Below are 20,696 nucleotides of genomic sequence, written 5' to 3' on the forward strand. Positions count from 1 at the left end.
TGCCGGACACCCCCAAGGAGGTATCTGCTTGGATTTCTAGCTGCACACAGTAGGCCCTCAGTGAATATGCCTTGTGGGCTGAATGAGTGTATTGAATGCACCGGCTTTCACCGCCCCAATGCCAGGTGGGCCGGGCAGGCCAGCATCCTTCCCCACGGACAGGTGAGGGGGTAACAGACCCTGGGCTAGGAACCAGGCTGGCCCGCAGGTCGGGGGCACTCAGGGTTCGAACGGAAGCCCTGCCGCACGGGCTGTGACCTTGGACCATCCCCGCGCCTCCCGGAGCAGGAGTTTCCACGTCTACGCCGCCGGGATAGCGCCGAGCGCCCCCCACCCCCGGCCCCCAGCGCCCCCCACGCGGCCGCTCGGCCGCCTGCCGCGACATGCCCAAGGTCACCCCGGGCCCCGGCCCGGACCCCCGCCCCCGCCGCCGGGTTTTGGGGTGGGGGCCGGCGCGGGGCGGTCCCGGGGCGCCGCGCGCGCTGACGCCCGGCCCAGCGATGCGGCGGGGACGGGGCGGCGTCGGCGGGCGTCCTCCTTTTGTGCGAGCGCCGGCGGCTCGGCTTCTCGAAGGTAAACGGCGTTTCCTCTTCCTCCTCGACGCGTCTCTTCCTTTTATAGTTATTTCTCGCCTGGCGCTCGCCGGGGCCGCCGCTGCTGCTGCTGCTGCTGTGCCGGCGCGGCGGGGGCCGCTCGCAAACCTGCGGCGGTGACGTGAAACCCGCCAACCCGGAAACGGCGGCGGCGGCGCCCGAGGCTCCTGCGCGCCCGCGCCCGCGCTCCCCTCGCCGCTCGCCCGGGCCGCCAGGTACGTGTCCCGGGCTCCGCCGGCGCCGCCGCCCGGGCCGCCCGGCTGGTCCGCGCGCGCCCTGCGAGCCGACCTGCCCCCGGGGAGGGCGTGGGGTGCGGGGCGCGCGCGTGATGGTTGCGGGGAGGGGAAGGGATGCGATCCGGGCCGCGCCGGGCGTCCTGCGGTTAGGAGTAGGGGCGCCGCGAGGGTGGGGGGCTCGGCGCGGGGCGGGGACGGGGCTCCCGGAGGATGCGCCTCGGGTGGGCTGCGGAGGGCGGACGCGAGGGGCGCACGCCGCGGGGCCGCCGCCCGGGTCCACCCAGCTGCGGGGAGCGCGCGGCGGCGCCCGGAGGGAGGGGGTACCCGGGGTGACTGCTCCCCGGCGGACCCCTTCTGAGAGCCAGATGAGGGCGCAGGGTCTGACCCCGGGCGCCTTGCACCCCCTCTCCCAGCTAACTTCCACTGTGGGCTTGGAAGGCCAGTCTTTTAGAATTGAGGAACTGGAGGGGGTGAACAAAATCTCCATTGGCTTCAAGACTTCCTCCTGGGGTAACCACCCGCCCGTGTTTAAAGAGGGCTTTTTCTGTGCTCTTTATCTTTTAATCATTTTTTTTTTTTTTTTTTAATGGAAGTTAACGGGTGGATGCCCTTGCAGCCTACAGGGCTTTCCTGGGGCTGCGCACACACACCGTGGGTCTCGAACCTGTACGTCCTGTGTGGCGGGGAGGTGGGGGCAGGGTGGGTGGGGGGGAGGAAAGAGGAACCGAGGACTTCCCTTACTGGAGCCCAGGGGGGCGGGCTTTGATCCTCACCCTGCCGCAGAAATGGAGCTGGTGGGGGAGGGCTTGAGCGGGAAGGAGGCCCCGCCGGGGAGTGTCACGAGGACTTTGTACCTGGGTTTAATTCCTTGCTTGGCCACTTGCTAGCTGTGTGACCTTGGGCAAGTCGCTTGCCCTCTCTGAGTCTTAGGCGCCTGTCTCTAAAACGGGTTGCTCTGAGTTGGGCCTCCAGCAAGTGAGCGTGAGTTTCTTGGCCTGGCGAGGGCGCAGGGATGGGAAGTGTCATTGTCAGTCCCCTTTCATTTTTGCATCCCCACCGCCTGGAAAGGGGGCCTGGGGCACATAGATATCCGTGCAGGGAATAGGTGGATGTGAATTTTGAGGAGTGAATGAGTGGCCAGGTGTGGTTCCACGTTTTGGCCTCCTTGCCCCGTAACAGCCTCTCCACAGTTTCCAGAGAGCCACGTTTTGCCACCTGGGATATTTGTAATCCACCCCCTACCCAAGAAGGATTATCCTGTGAAAATATTGACTCCTTATGAAAAGGAACTTAAACTCTGAGCCTCTCCTCTTCTTGGAAGATTGCATTTGGTGGAAATGAAAAGGAATCATCATTTTGATTGCCACTGCCAGATGACTGGCTGGGGCGGGCTGCCAGTGCTGACAGCTGGGCTGACTTCCCAGGCCTGGGGGTTCCTGTAAACGTGGTGGGTTTTCTTCTAGGTGGGGCATGCAGAAGTGGTCAGCTGGCCTGAGTTTTCTTGGCGAGGCAGGTTGTAATTTACATTATCTGGATGCTTGCTAAACTTTAGGCATGGGGAGGGGCAAAGCATGTGTGCTGAAGGAGGCTAGGTTGTTCTTATACAGGGGTACTTGGAAGTGGCCTTCAGATAAAGATTCAGGATGTGTTTCTGCATGTCCTTTGGGAGATTTTCAGATAATTTTGCTTTCTCTGACAGCCATTCCTTCTCTTCATTTCTCAGTTCCCACAGGCCTGTGTGCATCTCTCTTAGGATCCTTAGCTATGCTTTTTTTTTTCTTTTTCCCAACTTCTGGAGGGTAGGAGATGAACTCGAGTGCGGCTGTTATTTTAAGAGGCAAGAGCAGGCACCTCTGTGCAGTGGCCAGCTACAGTTTAAGCTCACACAGGTTCATTTTGAAGAAGTAGAGTGGCCACAGTTACCTATGAAGTAGAGATTTTATTTTCATCTTACGACTCAGAAAAAGTATAGGACTTGGCCCGAGACCCTCAGCCAATGAGGCCACAGATTCAAGGTCATCACTCCGGTCTTCCATCCGCTGAGCTCCCCCTCTCTTTCCCGTGGACCGTGCTCCCACCTGAAGGGCCTTTGTGGTTCCCCTGGTGCCTGGCAGGCTGTCTGGCATATGCTGGTGTCCAGTATTTTTTTGTTTTTGTTTTTGACAGAATGAACAAAAGAGTGATGGTTTCTCCTTCGCTCTTTGTGGAAGTTCAGTCTTTCTCCACCTTAAGGTCAACGCACTGGCCTGTAGGTGACCTTGACATTGTTCTTTGGCCGTTTCTCCCCAGTGCGTCTTGGTTCCCCATCATGGAATCCCAGTCTCTGTTCTTACTTCAGGACCTAGAGCCTGTGACAGGAGGGACTCCTGAAGAGACCACTGTCCTGTGACTTCAGCGGTCTGGGACTTGGCTGTCTCCAGCAAAACCATCTTGCAACGAGCATTGTGGAGACAGTGTTGTGTCAGTGAAAAATTCAGCTTTAAAACTGACCCACTTTAGCTTGGCGCTGGCTTGAAGCCTTGGACAAATCACAACCTTCTTGGAGCTTCCTTTTCCTCGTCTCTGCCCCATCTCATCTAGTTCACTGGCCTCCTAAACAGGATCCAGAGTCATAGCTCAGTGTCCCCTCTTACTGCCCCTGTGCACGTCACCACGTTTCTTTCCCGCTCAGTGCCTCAGTGTTCTCATTTGTAAAATGGGATGGTTTTGTAGTTGTGTGCATGAAGCTCTCGGCCCAGGCCCCCAGTAAATGGCCATCATTGTTAATGATTGTTATTATCAACAGCAGCAGTAATGATCCTTCACTAGAGAGAGCATAAGCATCTCAAAGGCTAGACCCATCTCTCTTCTTTAACTTGAATTGGAGCTTCTGGAGAGAAGGAAATTGAGGGAGGGGTGGGAGAAGGGTGGATTTTATTCTTTTTCTCCTCCTCTGGGGCACTTAGTAAAGACTCCTCTTTTTTATCCATCCCTGAGGGTAAAAAATTCTTTTGTTCTCTCTTTCTCATAAAGTGAGCTTTCCGTGTGTTTATGACTCTCATTTCATATCTTATAACCTTTGCATCCACTCCTTCCAGATTTCATCTGAGACTCGATACCCCTGGATTCTCAATGGGCAAAGTTCTGATGCACTGTGGAACTTTGGGAGTTAAGTCTTTGACAGTCTTGAAAGGGGTGATTGGCCTCACCAGGTTGAAAGGAAGATAGTAACTTTGTAACCAAGGATGCATGAGGTTAACTCCATTCTCTATTCTCTCTCATCCTTTTCTACTTCAAAGGCAGTGTGGGTTTGGGTTTGAAGGCCTGAGTGTCTTGCTGTCCATCCTGGTTCTGCTGCTTGCTAGCTCTGTGACCTTGGGCAAGATACTTCTTCTTTCTCTGGGCCTTCTTCATCTTTCAAATGAGGAATTATAATCGCCGCCTGGAAAGGTTGTTGTGGTGATCAATGCAGAAGTGCTCTGGGGAGTCTCCCAGCGCATAGTAGGTGTTCAGTATATATCAATTACTTTCCCACCGTCCCTGGGCTCTTTCTGTCTGGGCCCCAGTCCCATCGTCATGTCCCTCTGTTAACAGGGCTTCAGTTCCCACTGGGGATCAAGTCCTTGGCTTACAGCTTCTTCCTAGATTCAAGTCTTCATGCTTTCCCAAACCACTTGTTGGCTGGCCACAGGATGGTGTTTCCCCTGAATGAAGAGATCCTTGTACCAGAGCCGGTCAAGGAGAGTAAACTGAGAGCTCATTGAGTTGATGTTCTGTCCCATTGATTTTTCCTCCTTCCACCCCCAACTCCTTTTCAAAGGCTTACACGTTACCATCTGCCCCAGGGAAAGGAGACGTTGCGTTCATAAATTCATAAATAATCGAAGTCTCTGAGGAGGTTTGTTTATAGAAGTGATGCTGAGAATGATTTTTTTAATAAATATTTAGGATAATCTGAAGCCATTAGAGGAATCGCAGGGTTTATTAAAAATAAAACCTGAAAGTGTGTTTTGGAAGGATTCCTTTTCTTTTGAAGTTGAGTAAATGTCAAGAGTAGAAAATAAAGGAAGGACATTTTCTGAGCGTGGATGCAGGGCCCGCGAGGGGGCCAGTGGGTTGCTGGTCTGTTTGTCTCTGTGTTAAATATTGGCTGCCATGCAGTCATCTGCTTTTGGGAGTTGTGGGGGGAGGGGAGCCGGGGGGTAGCCTCATACACAGAACTGAGGGAGGGGCTGCAACATTTTGAAGCCGCTGGGCTTCCTTGAGACTCAGGGGCCCAGTGGGTCACACCTGGCAGGAGTCACCCTGGGGGGCTGCACGTTTCAGATCCTGCTTGTGAGTTAGCTGCTGGCTTCTCGAAGGTGAAGCTGCTGGCTCCTAAGGTGAATGTCCTTTGGTAACTGTGTGTGTGCTTAGTCGCTCAGTCGTGTCCAGCTCTTTGTGATCTTATGGATTGTGGCCACCAGGCTCCTTTCTGTCTGTGAGATTTTCCAGGCAAGAATACTGGAGTGGATTTCCATTTCCTCCTCCAGGGGACCTTCTCGACCCAGGGATGGAACCTGGCTCTTCTGCATCGGCAGGCGGGTTCTTTATCCCTGGCCCCACCAGGGAAACCCTTGGTACATTTAGTGAGCTACATTTTAGGGATCCCTGCTAAGGCCCACACGTCTGGAGGCATCTAGGTGGTGAAATCAAGGGCTGTGGGGAAGGGGCATGTCGGAGCTGGGGGGAACCTTGCAGCACGTCCCATACTGGAGTATATGAGTCCTCCAAATCCACTGAGGATTCCCTTGAAGAGTCAGATGGGCAGAGAGCCTGCATTTCTGACACTTCCCCACATGATGCTCAGCGTTGTGGACCACGCCTTGAGTAGGGAGAGCTTGGAGGTCCCTACCCTCTCATTCACTTGGGACCCAACCAACACTGAGAATGCGAATTGGAATGTGACCCTGGAGGCTGCCGGCAGCTGATGGCTTAGTTAGTGGAGGAAGCAGACGTGCCCCAAGTCATACGATAAGAAGACGGTGGGGACCTGAAGGTAGTGTGGAGAAGAGCCCTCCTTCTCCCACCCGGAGGTGCTCTGTGGCCCAGCAGGGAGTCGGGGAGGGAAGAGAGGGAGGCAGGGTGAGTGTGGCAGCCTTCACACGTGATGCTGTTGGGAAGGACTGAGCGGGAACCGTGTGCTCAGAGTTGCGGGAACCGCGTGCTCAGAGTTGCAGGGGCCCCGTACTATTAATTAAACCAATGAGGGAACTGGGATCCGCAGGGGGAAGTGTCTTGCCCAAGAGGCAAACGCAGGACCGGAACCCAGGTCTCCTGGCTCCCGAGCATCTGCCCGTGAGTACCTTGGGGCTGCCTTAGTGCTGGGCTCTGAGGCCAAGGGGGGTGGTGGCTGGACATCCTTCCCCGGCACGGAAGATATCTCTGTTCCTGACCTTCCTTGGGCAGGGGAGCAAGCCCTTAAACCCACAGTGGAAAAGAAGATCCAACAAGGGAAAAGTGAAGGCTTTGAAGTCGCACAGCCTGGCAGAGACACGTGGCCTCCTCTCCCCTCCTCGGTCAGCATCCTCAGACCAGGATGGGGAGGAACAGTGCCACAGTCCTGCAGAGGAGGTGAGGATGGGAAGAGGCTAGGGCAGCAAGAGCAGAAAAGCTCCATCCTTGGCTCACTTGCTCAAGTAGTCTACTGGGATGGGCCCTGTCTGGCCACTTGGAGTTCTCTGGAATTTAAACCCAGCGCCCACTCAGCAAATACTGCTGGACTGTGGAGCTGAGGTGCCCTGGCCCTGCTGCGCAGTAGCTGTGTGACCTTGCTGAGCCAGAACCGCCTGGGACAGAGCTGGGCTGGTAACACCTCCTCTCAGGGTTGTTTGGAGGGCTAAATGATGATGTCTGGACAAGCTGCTAGCCTAGTGCCTGGTATCAATAGAAAGACTCCAAGAAGACACCCCCTCCCTGCAAGGACGTAGTCACAGCTGGGCAGGAACTGCTTTGTCCAGTGCTGATTTCAGGTCAGGACCGTAACCTTCTGGTGTATCCATGGGATATGGATTTGATAGGAGGGCAAGTATTTCTTTTTGTTTTGTTTAATCTTGTGGCTGTACTGTGCAGCATGTGGGATCTTATTCCCTGACCAGGGATTGAACCTTTGCCCCCTGCACTGGAAGCAAGGAGCCTTAGCCACTGGACTTGCCAGGGAAGTCCCAAGGGTAGGTACTTCTGTAAGATACTTTCAAACTGCTGTAGTGCCTTAATGCAAAACCGAGAGGTTGGCACCTTTGGGGGTGTCCTTTGAAAGGGGAAAGAGCCATGGACCTCGCGACCTGGTACCTCTTGGTTCACTCACGACTCCCTGAGTGTGGAGTCGTCTGCAAACTGCCTCACGTGCCCCGGCACCCCAGGGCCAGTTGTGCAGCTTGCTGTGGCTCTTCAGTGGGAGCCTGGCTGCCTCTGCCTGGCGTAGGGCCTGGCACCTCACAGGTGCTTAGGAATCAAGTCCCCTGTCTGGTCTCAGCCTCAGGGACTGCCATCTGCTGGGACTCAGGGAGGAGGAGCGAGCAGCCCAGCAGAGGTCTCCACTGCCAGCTTGTGTGCTGGCCTGGCCCCAGCTTTGCTCAAAACCAGAGGTGAAGTAAAATACAGAAGACAGCAAGGAAGTGAAACTTGGCCAATAACATCCTAAAATGTCTGCCCTGCTCCCCTGAACCCTAGTTCTGTGCACTTCCCTGAGCTCCGAGGGGCCCCAGGGACAACCAGCGGGTGCCTGTAGATCCAGCAGGCCGTGAACCGAAGCTGAGAGGTATTTCATAGTCTTTTCTGAACATGCCTTCATAGCTATTGGGTGTTCAGTTCACTGTGGAGAAAGCAGATCCCTCCTGCTCTTCAACAGGGGTCACTAAGTGAGTACCTACTATGTGCTGGGCCCCGGGATGGGTCCATGGAGGGAATAAATGCTCTGTGTCCCCCGGCCACCCCACACAAGTCCGTAAGGGCCTGAGCAGCTTAAGAAGGCAGGGTTTGGATTGTTTCCTTGGGCTCATCAGAACCCAGCCCCTCCAAGCCCACCCTGTCCTTCAGGAATCGGAGAGGCTCTCTAGCTGGGTTTGAGGGTGGGCATCAGAGGACGGAGCAGTGGGGTGATTGCAGGGGCGGGGAGGGGAGCGCGGGAGGTGGGGAGCGAGACAGCGTCTCCGACACTTGGTGTGGCATTTATGGCCCAGGCAAGGACCTCCCGGGTGACAGGGCTCCCGTAAATTCACATGGGGGGGTTTGTGATTTTGGGCTTTTGGGGTCTTTTGGTCTCCCTTGTGATGACAACAGCTCTCCCTTATTGAGCATGGACAATGTATACTTTGCAGGTGGTGGTTCTTACCTTCACAGTAACTTTGCGAGTTAGGTCATATTATCTCCACCTTCTAGAGGAGGAAACAGAGAACACTTAGAGGTTAATCATAGGCAGAGCTGGAATTCAAAGCACTATCTCTGCCAGCTTCACTGTCACCTACTGTTGTTGTTTTTTAAAGTTTTATTTGTTTATTATTTTTGGCTGTGCTGGGTCTTCATTGCTGTGTGAGGGCTTTCTCTGGTTGCAGCGAGGGGGGCTGCCCCGTGTGCAGGCTTCTCATTGCGCTGGCTTCTCTGGTGGGGCACAGGCTCTAGGGCGAGCAGGCTTCAGTCGCTGTAGTGGATGGGCTCAGCAGTCACGGCACACGGCCTTAGTTGTTGCTCGGCGTGTGAAACCTTCCCGGACCTGGGATTGAACCTATGTCCCCTGCGTTGGCAGGGGGATTCTTAACCACTGGACCACCAGGGAAGTCCCCACCTACTGTTTCTTCTGAGTGTACCTCGAGCATGACGAAAGTCCTACAAAGGGAGTTGTCTTCTAGGGAGCAGGCTGCTGCGGCTGGATGCTGTTTGGTGTTGCTGGAAGACAGAGGTGGTTTTCTAAGGGAATGTCGCCTTGTGCTAGGCACCCTGCCAACCATCACTGGTGAGAGCTACCTTCTGTGAACTTGTCAGCCCAGGAAGTTGAGGATTTATAAATTGCTCTTACAATTATAGATTACTTGGGCTTATTTGAATAGTGAGATTTTTGGTAAATTTCAGTGTGAAATTGACTTGTGCTATTAACACACTTCTTGTTGCATTTGCTGTTGGGACGTGTGGCACATTCCTCTGTCCATATGCACCCCCCACAAGACAAAGATCTGGGTGAAGGAAGTGTGCTGTGGGTTCAGGCTTTGGGGTAGATGGTCGAATAGGAAAGGAAAGCCCCGGTTTTGGAGCCTGGGTCATTGTAGACTTGAGACAATAAGGTGGGTACCGGATGAATTGCTTGCTCATGGTAGTCCCACACTCCCATCCATTTTCAGTGTGTGAATTTGCCAGAATAGTCTATGCCTGTGTTTCCTTTTCCCCAGTATTTCTTTTATCTAACTATAAATTGGGTATGTTTAAGCTTCCTGGGTGGGAGAATCAAGAGTCCACATTTTCTTTTTTTTTAAATTATTTATTTATTTATTTATGGCTGTTCTGGGTCTTTGTTGCTGTGTGTGGGCTTTCTCTAGTTGCAGCGAGTGAGGGCTACTCTTAGATGCAGCGCCTGGGCTTCTTGCTGAGGTGGCTTCTGTTGTTGCAGAGCACAGGCTCTAGGCACGCGAGCTCAGTAGTTGTGGTACATGGCCTCAGTTGCCCCGAGGCATGTGGAATCTTCCCAGATGAGGGATCAAACCCGTGGCCTGCATTGGCAGTCGGATTCTTATCTACTGTACCGCCAGGGAAGTCCAGGAATCCACATTTTAAAACATACAGTCTCAGATAATTCTGATGCCTTGTCACCCAGTTAGAGGAACCCCCACGTAGCAGAATCTTTTGCCTGAATACCACCTGATTCTAACTGCTGGGGGTGGGGCAGTTGGTGTAAGATGGAAAGGACATTGGAGATCACCTAGTCCCATCCTTCTCGGGCTTTTTCAGGCCACCACCCATGCAGGAAAACAGAATTTGTAAGCCTGGGTTGGGCAGTGAAAGAGGAAGCATCTCTTGCCTGGAGGTGGCTGACCCCAGGGCCACCCGCCCCAAGTGCTGAGGAGGTCACTATCTCAACACAGTGTAACCTCATGTAGGAAGCTCTGATTCTCATCCAAGGTGGGAACTTGTTCAGACGGCCCGTGAAGGCCCAGAGAGATGATATGAGTTGCCCAGAGTCGCACAGGAACATGGAAGTCATCTGCACCACTCACTGAAAGAATGAGCCATCAGACCAGGGAGGTGAAAGCCCCACATGGCCAGCTCATGGCCCAACAAGGAGTTCTTGTGACCAGACAGCCTGTCCTTGGCAAGTGGCCACGGTGCAGAGCCACCGTGGCCTTCCCAGTGCTTACCAGCCTTGGAGGCCCAGTTTCCTGTTCTAACCCGAAACTGATTTTCTGCTAGTTCCTATCAGACAGACACACCCTTCAAGACTCAAAAGCACCAAAGGAGAAAAAAACATAAGAGTCACATCTCAGTCATGAAGTCCAGGAGTCAACCCAGCAGGCAGAACTCCGTGGTGAATTAGGAGACACTCTCAGGAGAATTTGCCCCGAAGGATCGTTTGCACACGTGTGATTTTGTATATGTGATGCTGTGCAGTAATCTGTGTGTGTGAACATATCATGCAAACAGTAGTGTACAGTTGTACACAGTGTATAATATCTCCAAAAATAAATACACATAAAGAGGCAAAGTACACTTTCATTCAAGTTTCTTAAAAAAATTTGTGGGCCTTTGAGCATAGTTGGATATACTGTTGAGTACAGTTGAATATGGCTAATGAAATGAACATGAGATACGCTTCCCTTGTACCTTGTGATAGATTGAGAACGTGTAGATGTCCTGACCCAGTGGCACTCCACGTATTACACGTATATGTTCATAATTAATTATTCTAGGGGTCTCGCCGGCTTGAGTGCTGTTAACTTTGGAGAGTTTTAGGGGGTCCAGCTGCAGTGTGGGAGACCCAGTAGATGGGAAGGACACAACTTCTGGCCTAGTGGAGCCTGAATCAGTGTTTTGTTTTTTGTTACTGTGAGGCCTTTTCTCTGTTTGCAGTGAGCAGGGGGGTACTCTTCTACTTGCGGTGCATGGACTTCTAATTGCGGTGGCTTCTCTTGTTGCTGAGCACAGGCTCTAGGCACTCGGGCTCAGTAGTTGTGGCTTGTAGGCTTAGTTGCTTCACGGCATGTGGAATCTTCGCGGGGCAGGGATCGAACCTGTGTCCCCTGCATTGGCAGGTGAGTTCTTATCTACTGAGCCACCAGGGAAGCCCATGTCTGTGGTTGAGCACCCCATCCTGGAGTTGATCTGACAGGGTGTCCTGGGCCCTAGGGGGCTCCGACCTTCAGAGATGACCCCACCGCCTTAAGGCCCTTCTCCCTCCCCCAGTGGAACTCTCTCTTTCCCAAGTGGTGTTTCTCAAAGTTTCAATGGTGAAATGCAGAGGAAGTGTAGAAAAGCGAATTTGCATATTTCTGACTTCACCCTTGCCCTCTCCCTCTCAGAAGTAAATGAGGAATAGTCGAGGGGTGTGACCTTTTGAATGTCCCGTCACCCTCTTCCCCCAGGGACCCTCCCCCCTTCCAGGATCATGGCTGGGGATGGGATTGAAAAATGCTTCTCTCCAGCTAAACTGATCTTCGTCTCAAGACCTCAGACATTTAAAATGCAAAGAAAAGGAACCTGATTTCTTGTTCCTGATCATATTAAGTGGGGCAGGAGGGAGGGTTTGATTCCACCTTCGAGCTTACTCTCCTGTGTGTTACGGGGTGCCACTCAGTCAGAGCGGGGGTGGGGAGGTCAAATAGCACCTGAGATGCACCTGCTGACGTGCAGAGACTGGAATGTTCCTAAGAGCTCGTTCAGGAGAAAACCCAGTGGATGCCCTGCCACCCTGCCTGGATGTCTGGGAGCCGTGTCATCCTGCGAAGGCAGGTGTATCTTCTTGCTAGTGGCCAGCTGGGTCCTTCCTTTATCAACCTTTCTGGGCAATCATGGCAATTTATTTTTATTTTTTACATAATTTGATTTATTGGTTTGCTGAGTCTTCGTCGCTGCAGGATTTTCTCTACTTGCGGCGATCGGGGGCTACTCTCCGGGTACAGTGCTTGGTCTTCTCAATACTGTGGCTTCTCTTGTTGTGGCTCACGGGCTTGGTTGCTCCACGGCATGTGGGATCTTCCCAGATCAGGGATTGAACCCATGTACCCCGTATTGGCAGGCGGATTATCACTGAGCCACCAGGGAAGCCCAACAGCTATTTGTTGATGTCCAGAAAAGCCCTTGTTTTTTCCACTCCCTTCCTCCTCTCTTCTCCTGTTGGGCCCGGTACCTTCCAGAGGAAGCGAAAGGTGAATCAGGCAGTTGTACTGCTCTGTCCAGATGAAAGGAGCTCCTGCTGCTCGCTGAACCCTGAGCCGCAGAGCTGAGTCACGCTGGTTCCTCATCCTCGCCCTTTCGAGAGTCAGGACTAGAACAGAACAGCTAAAAAGCCGGTGGTGGGAGAGGTTTCTGCCTGGGCCTGTCATCTCATTTAATCCTTATCAGCCAGGAGATGTAGTTCAGCTTCTAACGGGTGGCCTATCTGGTGTTCAGTTCAGTTCAGTCACTCAGTCATGTCCGACTCTTTGCGACCCCATGGACCGCAGCACGCCAACTGTCCATCACCAACTCCCAGAGTCTATACAAACTGAGGTTTAGTAAAAGGTTTCATCCTTGGGCAAAGCTGAAGCTCATGGCCACACCAAGGTTTTTGTTCCCTGAGGGTGTGGGTGTCGTCTGCCGCCGAGAGGGCGGGAGGCACTGGGAACCCGCAGCTGGGCGCAGGGCTCTGCCTCTGCTGTGTGAGCAGCCCTGCCAGCTGCTTCATGCCGCTTCCCTTCTCTGTGGCAGAGGTGTCATGGAGCATCCTTCTAGGAGGAGGAAGCCGGGAGTGGGACAGGCTGCCACCTCCCTGTGTCCCTCTCCTGAGGGCCACACTCTGGGGGTGCTGTCACCCTGTCCTCCCAGGAGGCCCTGGCTGCTCTCTGGACTGCGGGGAGGGGTCTGTCCTAGGTCTGCCCTGCTCTCCCGACCCATCTCCCTTTCCTGTCCACACCCCACGCCCCCCGCAAGCCTCCCAGCCTGGGTTGAGCCCTCCCTGGGAGAATAGTTGAGAGCTGACTGGAGGAACAGGCCTCTGTGAGTAGATACACTGGGGAAAAAAGCCTCCGTCCAAGTTTGAGCCCAGCTGAGTGTTGTTGGCGCTGAATTAAAGATGAGCCTCCTGGCTCTCTGTTCTGCTTTGCATTGACCAAACACCGTGTCTTGAACCTTAAAAATAAAAAAAAAAACAAGGCAGGGAAAGAAGTCAGAAAGGGGCTGTTATTGACAGAAAATAAAGGCTAAAGTCTAATAACAGTACCTTATAGCGGTGGAGTGCTTTGAGTTCATGTTGTGGCCGCTAAGCATCACTGAGCCCAAGAACTGGACCTTTTCCTCTTTGAGGTCTGCAGGTCAGGCTTCACTGTAGCCCTCAATCCAAGAGTGTTTGTAGAATGAGTGCATTTTTTTTTTCCAGAGAACTGAAGCCCAGAGAGGTTGAGTGATTTGCCTGGGGCTGCACAGCTGGGAAGGGCCAGAGTTGGAACTCAGTCTTAGTCCTGGCTTTTCTTAAGCTCCAGTTGGTGGCCTCCTCACAGATGCACTTCAGGCTAGCAGGGAATTCAGAAGTCAGAAGACACACCTAATGAATGAAAAGGGCATTTATTGAGGGCTCATCCCTCCTTTAGGGCTTCCTAGGTGGCTTAGTGGTAAAGAATCCACCTGCCAGTTCAGGAGATGCAGAAGACTTGAGTTTGATCCCTGGGTCAGAAAGATCCCCTGAAGGAGGAAATGGCAACCCACCCCAGTATTCTTGCCTGGGAAATTCCATAGAGGAACTAGCAGGCTACAGTCCATGGAGTTGCAAAGAGTCGGACACAACTGAGTGTGTGCGCGCGCATGCACGCACGCACGCGCACACACACACACACACACACACATTTTGTTCCTTAAGCTGAGTGGTGGGCACAAGAGGTGGTTTTATTTTTTTTTTTTTTTAACATCTGAAATAATGCGGATTAAAGCTTTTAAAATAAAGTTTCAAGCCAGAGGTGATTTGAAGATGCTATCTTGGGAGGGTCTACAGCCAGTTGAGGGGAAGTTCCTCTTCTCTGTGCATCTAGCCATATAAGGACCGGGCTCGCACACTCAGGACATGCTGAACTGAACTGCCTGGACAGTCTGAGCCAGGCTTTGTAGACAAGGTGACAGTTTGAATTTTAAAGGCCACTGCTCGGAAAAGCATTTCAGACAAAGGGAACAGCATGTGCAAAAGGCAGCAGCACTCAAGGAGCTATAGGCAAAGGCGTGGATTGGCTCAGCTTAGGAGCCATCCTTCAGTGTGTTTTCCTCTTGATCATTTATACTCAGAGTGGCTCAGAATCCTGATGCTGGGAAAGATAGAAGGTAAGAGGAAAAGGGGGCAACAGAGAATGAGATGGTTGGATGGCATCACTGACTCAGTGGATGTGAGTTTTGAGCAAACTCCAGAAGATAGTGAAGGGCAGGGAAGCCTGGCAGGCTGCAGTTCATGAGGTCACAAAGTGTCAGATAGATTTAGCAACTAAACAATGAATTTATACTCAGAATGGCTGAGAATCCAGGTTGGTGTAGAGCTGACTCTGGATGGACTCTGCTCTGGTATGGAAACCAAGTCAGTTTGCTAAGAGCACTTTGATATTTATCAGGACCTTAGCTTTAAGAGAGGTTGGTCCCAGCCCGAGGAGGTTTGCTCCAGCTTCAAATGCACGAAGTCGTTGATAAACGGAGACTCTGATAGAGGAGCTGGACCAGCAGAGAGTAAATGCTGGTGAGAAAGATCATCTTTTATAGAAAAAGAGCCAAAGTTGCCATTGTCTGACACTAAGGACTCATCTGGGAAACTGCTGTGTGCCCTGGGGAAGGGGTGGAGGCAGAAGGGCCCATCTTTCTGTTTAGTAGCTTGGGGAATCATGTATTAATATATTCAAGATCGTTTTCTTTGAAAACATCTCAAAGCCAATGAAACTCCCTGGGGAGCCAGATTAAAGCAGTGATGGGGAATTTCATCAGCACTTAATCAAAGACATTGACTGTTTTCTGGGCCTCATCGGTGACTCTCCCATTGTTGACTTTAACTGTGGAAACGTGTTCATTAGCATTTTATTCGGGCTGGCCCAGGGTGTCAGCCTTATTGTGCCCACTTTGATCTCTGGGATGTCATCGACTTTCCAGGGGGATCCTTGGGCTCCTGGCCATCTCTGCCACTCATGTTCAAATTCAGGCCAGACTTGCACCCAGATTTCAGAGGAGAGGTCCTTCTCCACATCCCTGATTCCTGCCTGGGTTGAGGAGAACGGTTTGTGGGCAGCTGTCATTGGAAGGGACCTTAGCCAGTGTCTGGTGTCGTGGTTAGATGAGACTGAAGCCTCCAGATGACAGTGAACATTCTCTTGGTCTCAGCTTCTGAGCTTCATTCAGTTCGGTTGCTCAGTTCTGTCCAACTCTTTGCGACCCCATAGACTGCAGCACGCCCGGCTTCCCTGTCCATCACTAACTCCCAGAACTTGCTCAAACTCATGTCCATTGAGGCAGTGATGCCATTCAACCATCTCATCCTCTGTTGTCCCCTTCTCCTGCCTTCAATCTTCTCAGCGTCAGGGTCTTTTCCAATGAGTCAACTCTTGGCATGAGGTGGCCAAAGTATTGGCGCTTCAGCTTCAGCATCCGTCCTTCCAATGAATATTCAGGACTGATTTCCTTTAGAATGGACTGGTTGGATCTCCTTGCAGAGCTTTATTAAGTGCCTCTTTTAATCTAACAGAGACTGGGGCTTCCAAGGTGCCTCGGTGATAAAAGATCCTCCTGCCAGTGCTGGAGACGCAAGAGACGCAGATTCGATCCCTGGGTCAGGAATATCCCTTGGAGAAGGAAATGGCACCCACTCCAGTATTCTTGCCTGGAGAATTCCATGGACAGAGAAGCCTGGCGAGCTGCAGTCCATGGGGTCGCAGAGAGTCAGACATGATTGAGCCCACACACAGTCCCCAGTGAAGCTGCAAGTCCACAGGACTTTTAAATGCAGTCTTGTCGAGCTGTGTGACAACCTCGTGGTAGAAGATGGGGAGGGGTGAGGCAGGAAGAGCTGCGTGGTCCAGAGCAACTTAGTCTGACTCTCCCACCGGGGACCAATTAATTCAGCAGGAAGTTATGGTTTACATTTTGCCCTGGAAACTCAGGCTCTGCACACATTTCTGGACCTTGGCCCTCAGAGCATCCTCCCCGCAAGTTTTGTTTAATCACGGTCATGGTTGAAAACTCCCAGCATTCTTCCCCCTGATTTTATTAGCTAGTCCTTACCCACATTTCATCTGCTTTCTCTTAAACATTTTTTTGGGGTCTGTGTTTATAGACCTTGAGTAAACACACATCCTTGACTTTAATTAGGAAGCCAGCAATGGCCAGCAAAGAGGGCTCATTCTATTTGTACAGTGACTGTTGAAAGAGTAAGACAGGGGATCCCCTAGTAGCTAGTAGAGATACCTGGGGATTAAGAATTATGTGGTCTCCCCGTCCCCCAGCAGGTCAGGTGCTCTGAGTCAGCTTGCATCATATTGACATTACCTGCAGTAGATCACCTGAGGTTACCTTTGATCCATTCATTTATTCACCAGAGGGACACCACCTTTCTGTAACACCATCACACCTTAGCGGGCAGCAGCGATTTTTGCCTGTGTTGACTCCTGCTTCTTCACCTCTAGAGCGTCCCGTGGGTGTTCAGTAAATATTTGTGTAATGAATAAATGAGTACCCGACATTCCATCATTAGAAATCCGTTTCTTTGTTTTAATCACAGACTCCTCTCTCCTTGTATCTTAGAACAGTGCTCTGGGGAGGGTGAAGAGTACTGCAGGTGCCAACAACAAGCTGGTCACAGGAGGGCAGATGAAACTGTGACCGCTGGGGACAAAGTGAGCCAGCAGCTGCCTGGGGTGTCCAGTCGGTCTGGAAACTGATATGAAGAGCGTGCGATTAAGGGCTCTGCTAGTTGTATGAACAGGAATCTTGGGCAAGTCACCCAGGCCCTCTGAGACAGACTTCCTGATCTAGAAACCAAAGGGCGGAAGGATAATGCCAGACTCTTACCTAAAGAGTCAGCTTGCCCTGCCCCCTGGGTTTCAGTTTCTCCTCTATCTTCTCAGCTGTTCCCACTGGGGCTTCCTCAAGGCATTTATTCTGCCTCCACTGTGTCAGACACCATACGAGGCCCTGGGGGGGAAACGGTGGTGTCGGAGGTAGATGAGTCCTTTTTTCATCTAAGCCGGGGAACTGAAATGGAAAGAGAGGCGGCAGTGATACAGGGAGCTAGGGTGAGGGATGTACAACCTGGCCAGAGATCTGGGAGGGCTTCCTGGAGGAAGTGGCCTCCTAAAGGGTAGGGGCTGTGTTTTCTTACTCTTTAGATTCCTAGCTCTAAGCAGAGTAGCTCACACATAATAGGTATTTGGAGAATGAATGATGGATGAGCAAGTAAGTGTAACAGTGTTTTATAACCAGGAAGTGTAGAACAAGGGGCAGGTGTTGGTGTTATGGTTTGTGGAGGGTAAAGCAGGGGCACTTAGGGCAACCTTTATCTCCCAGCTTCCTGAGGACCACCTGTCGCCAAGAGCTAGGATCTCCCTTAGAGCACAGCCATCTGGGTAATGGTGTCAGCCTCTGCCTTTTGTCCCGCGACTCAGGGATGGAGACTGTCCGAGGATGGACATTTATAGCCAACTAAGTGGCCAGCAGCCCTTCCTAATGGGATCTAAAGTTGGACATACAGATCTTGTTCTTGGGCTAGGTCCTAGGGCTAGTGGCTGACTCAGGAAGTAGCTCATTGTGTGTGTGTGTGTGTGTGTTTTATAAATGGAGTGATGCCCAGCAATTGCTAAAAAAAATGTCTTTAGCTTAGCTTATATTCAGATCACTAATTCTGCATACATTTGCCATCCCCAGTGCAGAACTTGCTTGCTTTTTATCCTTTCCTTTAGCCAGCTGAACTTCTGGAAGCCGAGGATGATAACTGATTCATCTCTGTAACCCTAGAACCCAGCAGGAGGCCTGGCACATCTGGATCTTGAAACCGTTCGCTGAATAAATGAACAAACAAATGAATGAATGAACCTCAGTTCAGTTCAGTTGCTCAGTCATGTCCGACTCTTTGCGACACCATGAATCACAGCATGCCAGGCCTCCCTGTCCATCAACAACTCCCAGAGTTTACTCAAACTCACATCCATCGAGTCAGTGATGCCATCCAGCCATCTCATCCTCTGTCGTCCCCTTCTCCTCCTGCCCCCAATCCCTCCCAGCTTCAGAGTCTTTTCCAATGAGTCAACTCTTCACATGAGGTGGCCAAAGTACTGGAGTTTCAGCTTTAGCATCAGTCCTTCCAAAGAACACCCAGGACTGATTTCTTTTAGGATGGACTGGTTGGATCTCCTTGCAGTCCAAGGGACTCTCAAGAGTCTTCTCCAACACCACAGTTCAAAAGCATCAATTCTTCGGCACTCAGCTTTCTTCACAGTCCAACTCTCACATCCATACATGACCACAGGAAAAACCATAGCCTTGACTAGACGGACCTTTGTTGGCAAAATAATGTCTCTGCTTTTGAATATGCTATCTAGGTTGGTCATAACTTTCCTTCCAAAGAGTGTCTTTTAATTTCATGGCTGCAGTCACCATCTGCAGTGATTTTGGAGCCCAGAAAAATAAAGTCTGACACTGTTTCCACTGTTTCCCATCTATTTCCCATGAAGTGATGGGACCAGATGCCATGATCTTCGTTTTCTGAATGTTGAGCTTTAAGCCAACTTTTTCACTCTCCTCTTTCACTTTCATCAAGAGGCTTTTTAGTTCCTCTTCACTTTCTGCCATAAGGGTGGTGTCATCTGCATATCTGAGGTTATTGGTATTTCTCCCAGCAGTCTTGATTCCAGCTTGTGCTTCTTCCAGCCCAGCGTTTCTCATTATGTACTCTGCATAGAAGTTAAATAAGCAAGGTGACAGTATACAGCCTTGACATACTCAATCTCAGTTTATGCCAATGAAGTTACCCAGGATGTAGCTGAAGCCGAATGTCTTTATGGGGTAGAGAGAAAGGGGTGTTTCTGGAAGTGACCTTGTGCTGCTCTGTTAGGGGTTTTGCAATAGCAGATGCATGAAATTCTGCTTGACACTTGCTCTCTGTGGTGAGAAATGAAGAAACACTTCCTTTGTTCACACTTGGCTCTGAGGCTGGGTAGACAGTCAGTGGCCTCTCTCACTTCCTCCACCCTGGGAGCCCCTGGGTCCACTCTGTGGACCAGTTATGGTGAGACAGGCCTCGTGGGTCTGCAGGAGTTCGGTGAATTGCTGTGTCTTATGGGCATTTTCTGTATTTTCTATATCTCAGCATCCTTCCCACCTTCCTGTCTGGGGGAACCCCCAAGATGTAAATCTTGCAGGGGAATGGAGCTTTGACTCCCAGCAGCAACCAAGGTGGAGTAGATGTTCTTTTTCCCACATTTAGCTGCTTGGGCTGTGGCATGTGGCCTCTGAGTGGCCGTGTGGCTTAGATTCCAGGTTGAGTGCAGCAGTGATGCAGGGGAGTTAGAGGTTCCTCACAGTCAGGAATACCCTAAGCAGACATCCCTTGGCATGTCCTTGGCCCAGTCTCCCCTGCTCCTTTATCCCAGACTGGTTTTCCAGCCTGCCTGGAATTCTGGGAGCTTCCCCTAATTTTCTCATCAAATTCCTTTTTTTTTTCTTTTCTGTTGTCTGTAACCAGTAACTCTGACTGACAGATACCACTGAGGCAGAGTGGGGCACCCCACCCCTATTATGGGAGGTGGGTGAGCTTGCTCTGGAGGCTCCCTGTCTCCTGCCTCCCTTTTTGTGGTGTCGACACCACCCAGCCCGATCCCATTCCTCGAAGACCCAGTCTTCTGCAGGTCAGGTGTATAAACACTGGGCCACCTACTGTGTATCAGGCGTTGTGCTCGTAGACACAGGAGTGCAGAGATCAAGAGTCCCTAATCCTGGCGACCAGGGGCTTCCTGGCCGTTCATCCCTTTAGCTGGTATTTACTGAGCACGTGCTGAGTGCCAGGAGGCACTGTGCTAGGGCGTAGGGGTGCAGAACCAAAGAGAGGAAATGTTTATCCTTTGGAGTTTTCATTTCAGCTCTTGAGCCTGTTGTTTCTTTAAACACGTCTTATTCTTTGCCTGTTTTTTCATTCGTGTGTGTGTGTGTGTGTGCGCGCGCGTGCGCCCACACTGTGTTAACCACACGGCAGCACACAGCCTAGTAGAAGAAACAGGGAAGAAAAAGCCATTTTCAAATGCTGGGAAGGGCCATAACCTTGATGAAGACTAGGCAGAGAGGTGACCACTGTAAGGCGTGAAGGGAGAGAAGGCATCAGGCTGCCACGTGCTTCCACAGGGTCCATGCTGGTCGCTGCCTTCTGTTACCTTGATAAGGACAGTCTGGTCCAGGTATTTGCTGAGGGTGCAACTCTGATGGCTCCGTATGTATTGATTTAAATGCTTGTCAATATCAGAGATTGTCTGGGGACTAACTTAATTTAGGTTCTCTTAAAATAATCAGTGAGATGGAAATTTCAGAACACCAAAACGCTCACATTTGTGCAGACATGAAACTTTTTCTTTAGAATCAGCAGTGAGTGGGGAGGACCAGGGCGGGGGTCAACTCAGTGGAAACTACAGGCGTTTATGCCACTCTCCCCTCTTCATCCTCTCGTTCATCT

The 20,696-nt window shown here is 51.7% G+C and overlaps 1 protein-coding gene across 3 annotated transcripts in view; it reads left to right on the top strand.

Moving 5' to 3' along the window:
* The first annotated feature begins 492 nt into the window (after window positions 1-492).
* Window positions 493-20,696, top strand: part of CYRIB (CYFIP related Rac1 interactor B) — a 148,330-nt gene continuing 128,126 nt past the window's right edge. The window contains exon 1 of one of the 3 annotated variants that reach the window (XM_070382777.1): window positions 493-573. In XM_070382777.1, coding sequence (XP_070238878.1) covers window positions 501-573 — 73 coding nt within the window. In that variant the 5' untranslated portion in view covers window positions 493-500. Of the gene's footprint in view, window positions 574-790; window positions 809-20,696 lie in introns of those variants that run through there. The other 2 variants (XM_070382781.1, XM_070382780.1) reach the window with 2 other exon arrangements.

Source organism: Bos mutus, chromosome 14, assembly GCF_027580195.1.
Source record: "Bos mutus isolate GX-2022 chromosome 14, NWIPB_WYAK_1.1, whole genome shotgun sequence".
NCBI classification, from domain to species: domain Eukaryota; kingdom Metazoa; phylum Chordata; class Mammalia; order Artiodactyla; family Bovidae; genus Bos; species Bos mutus.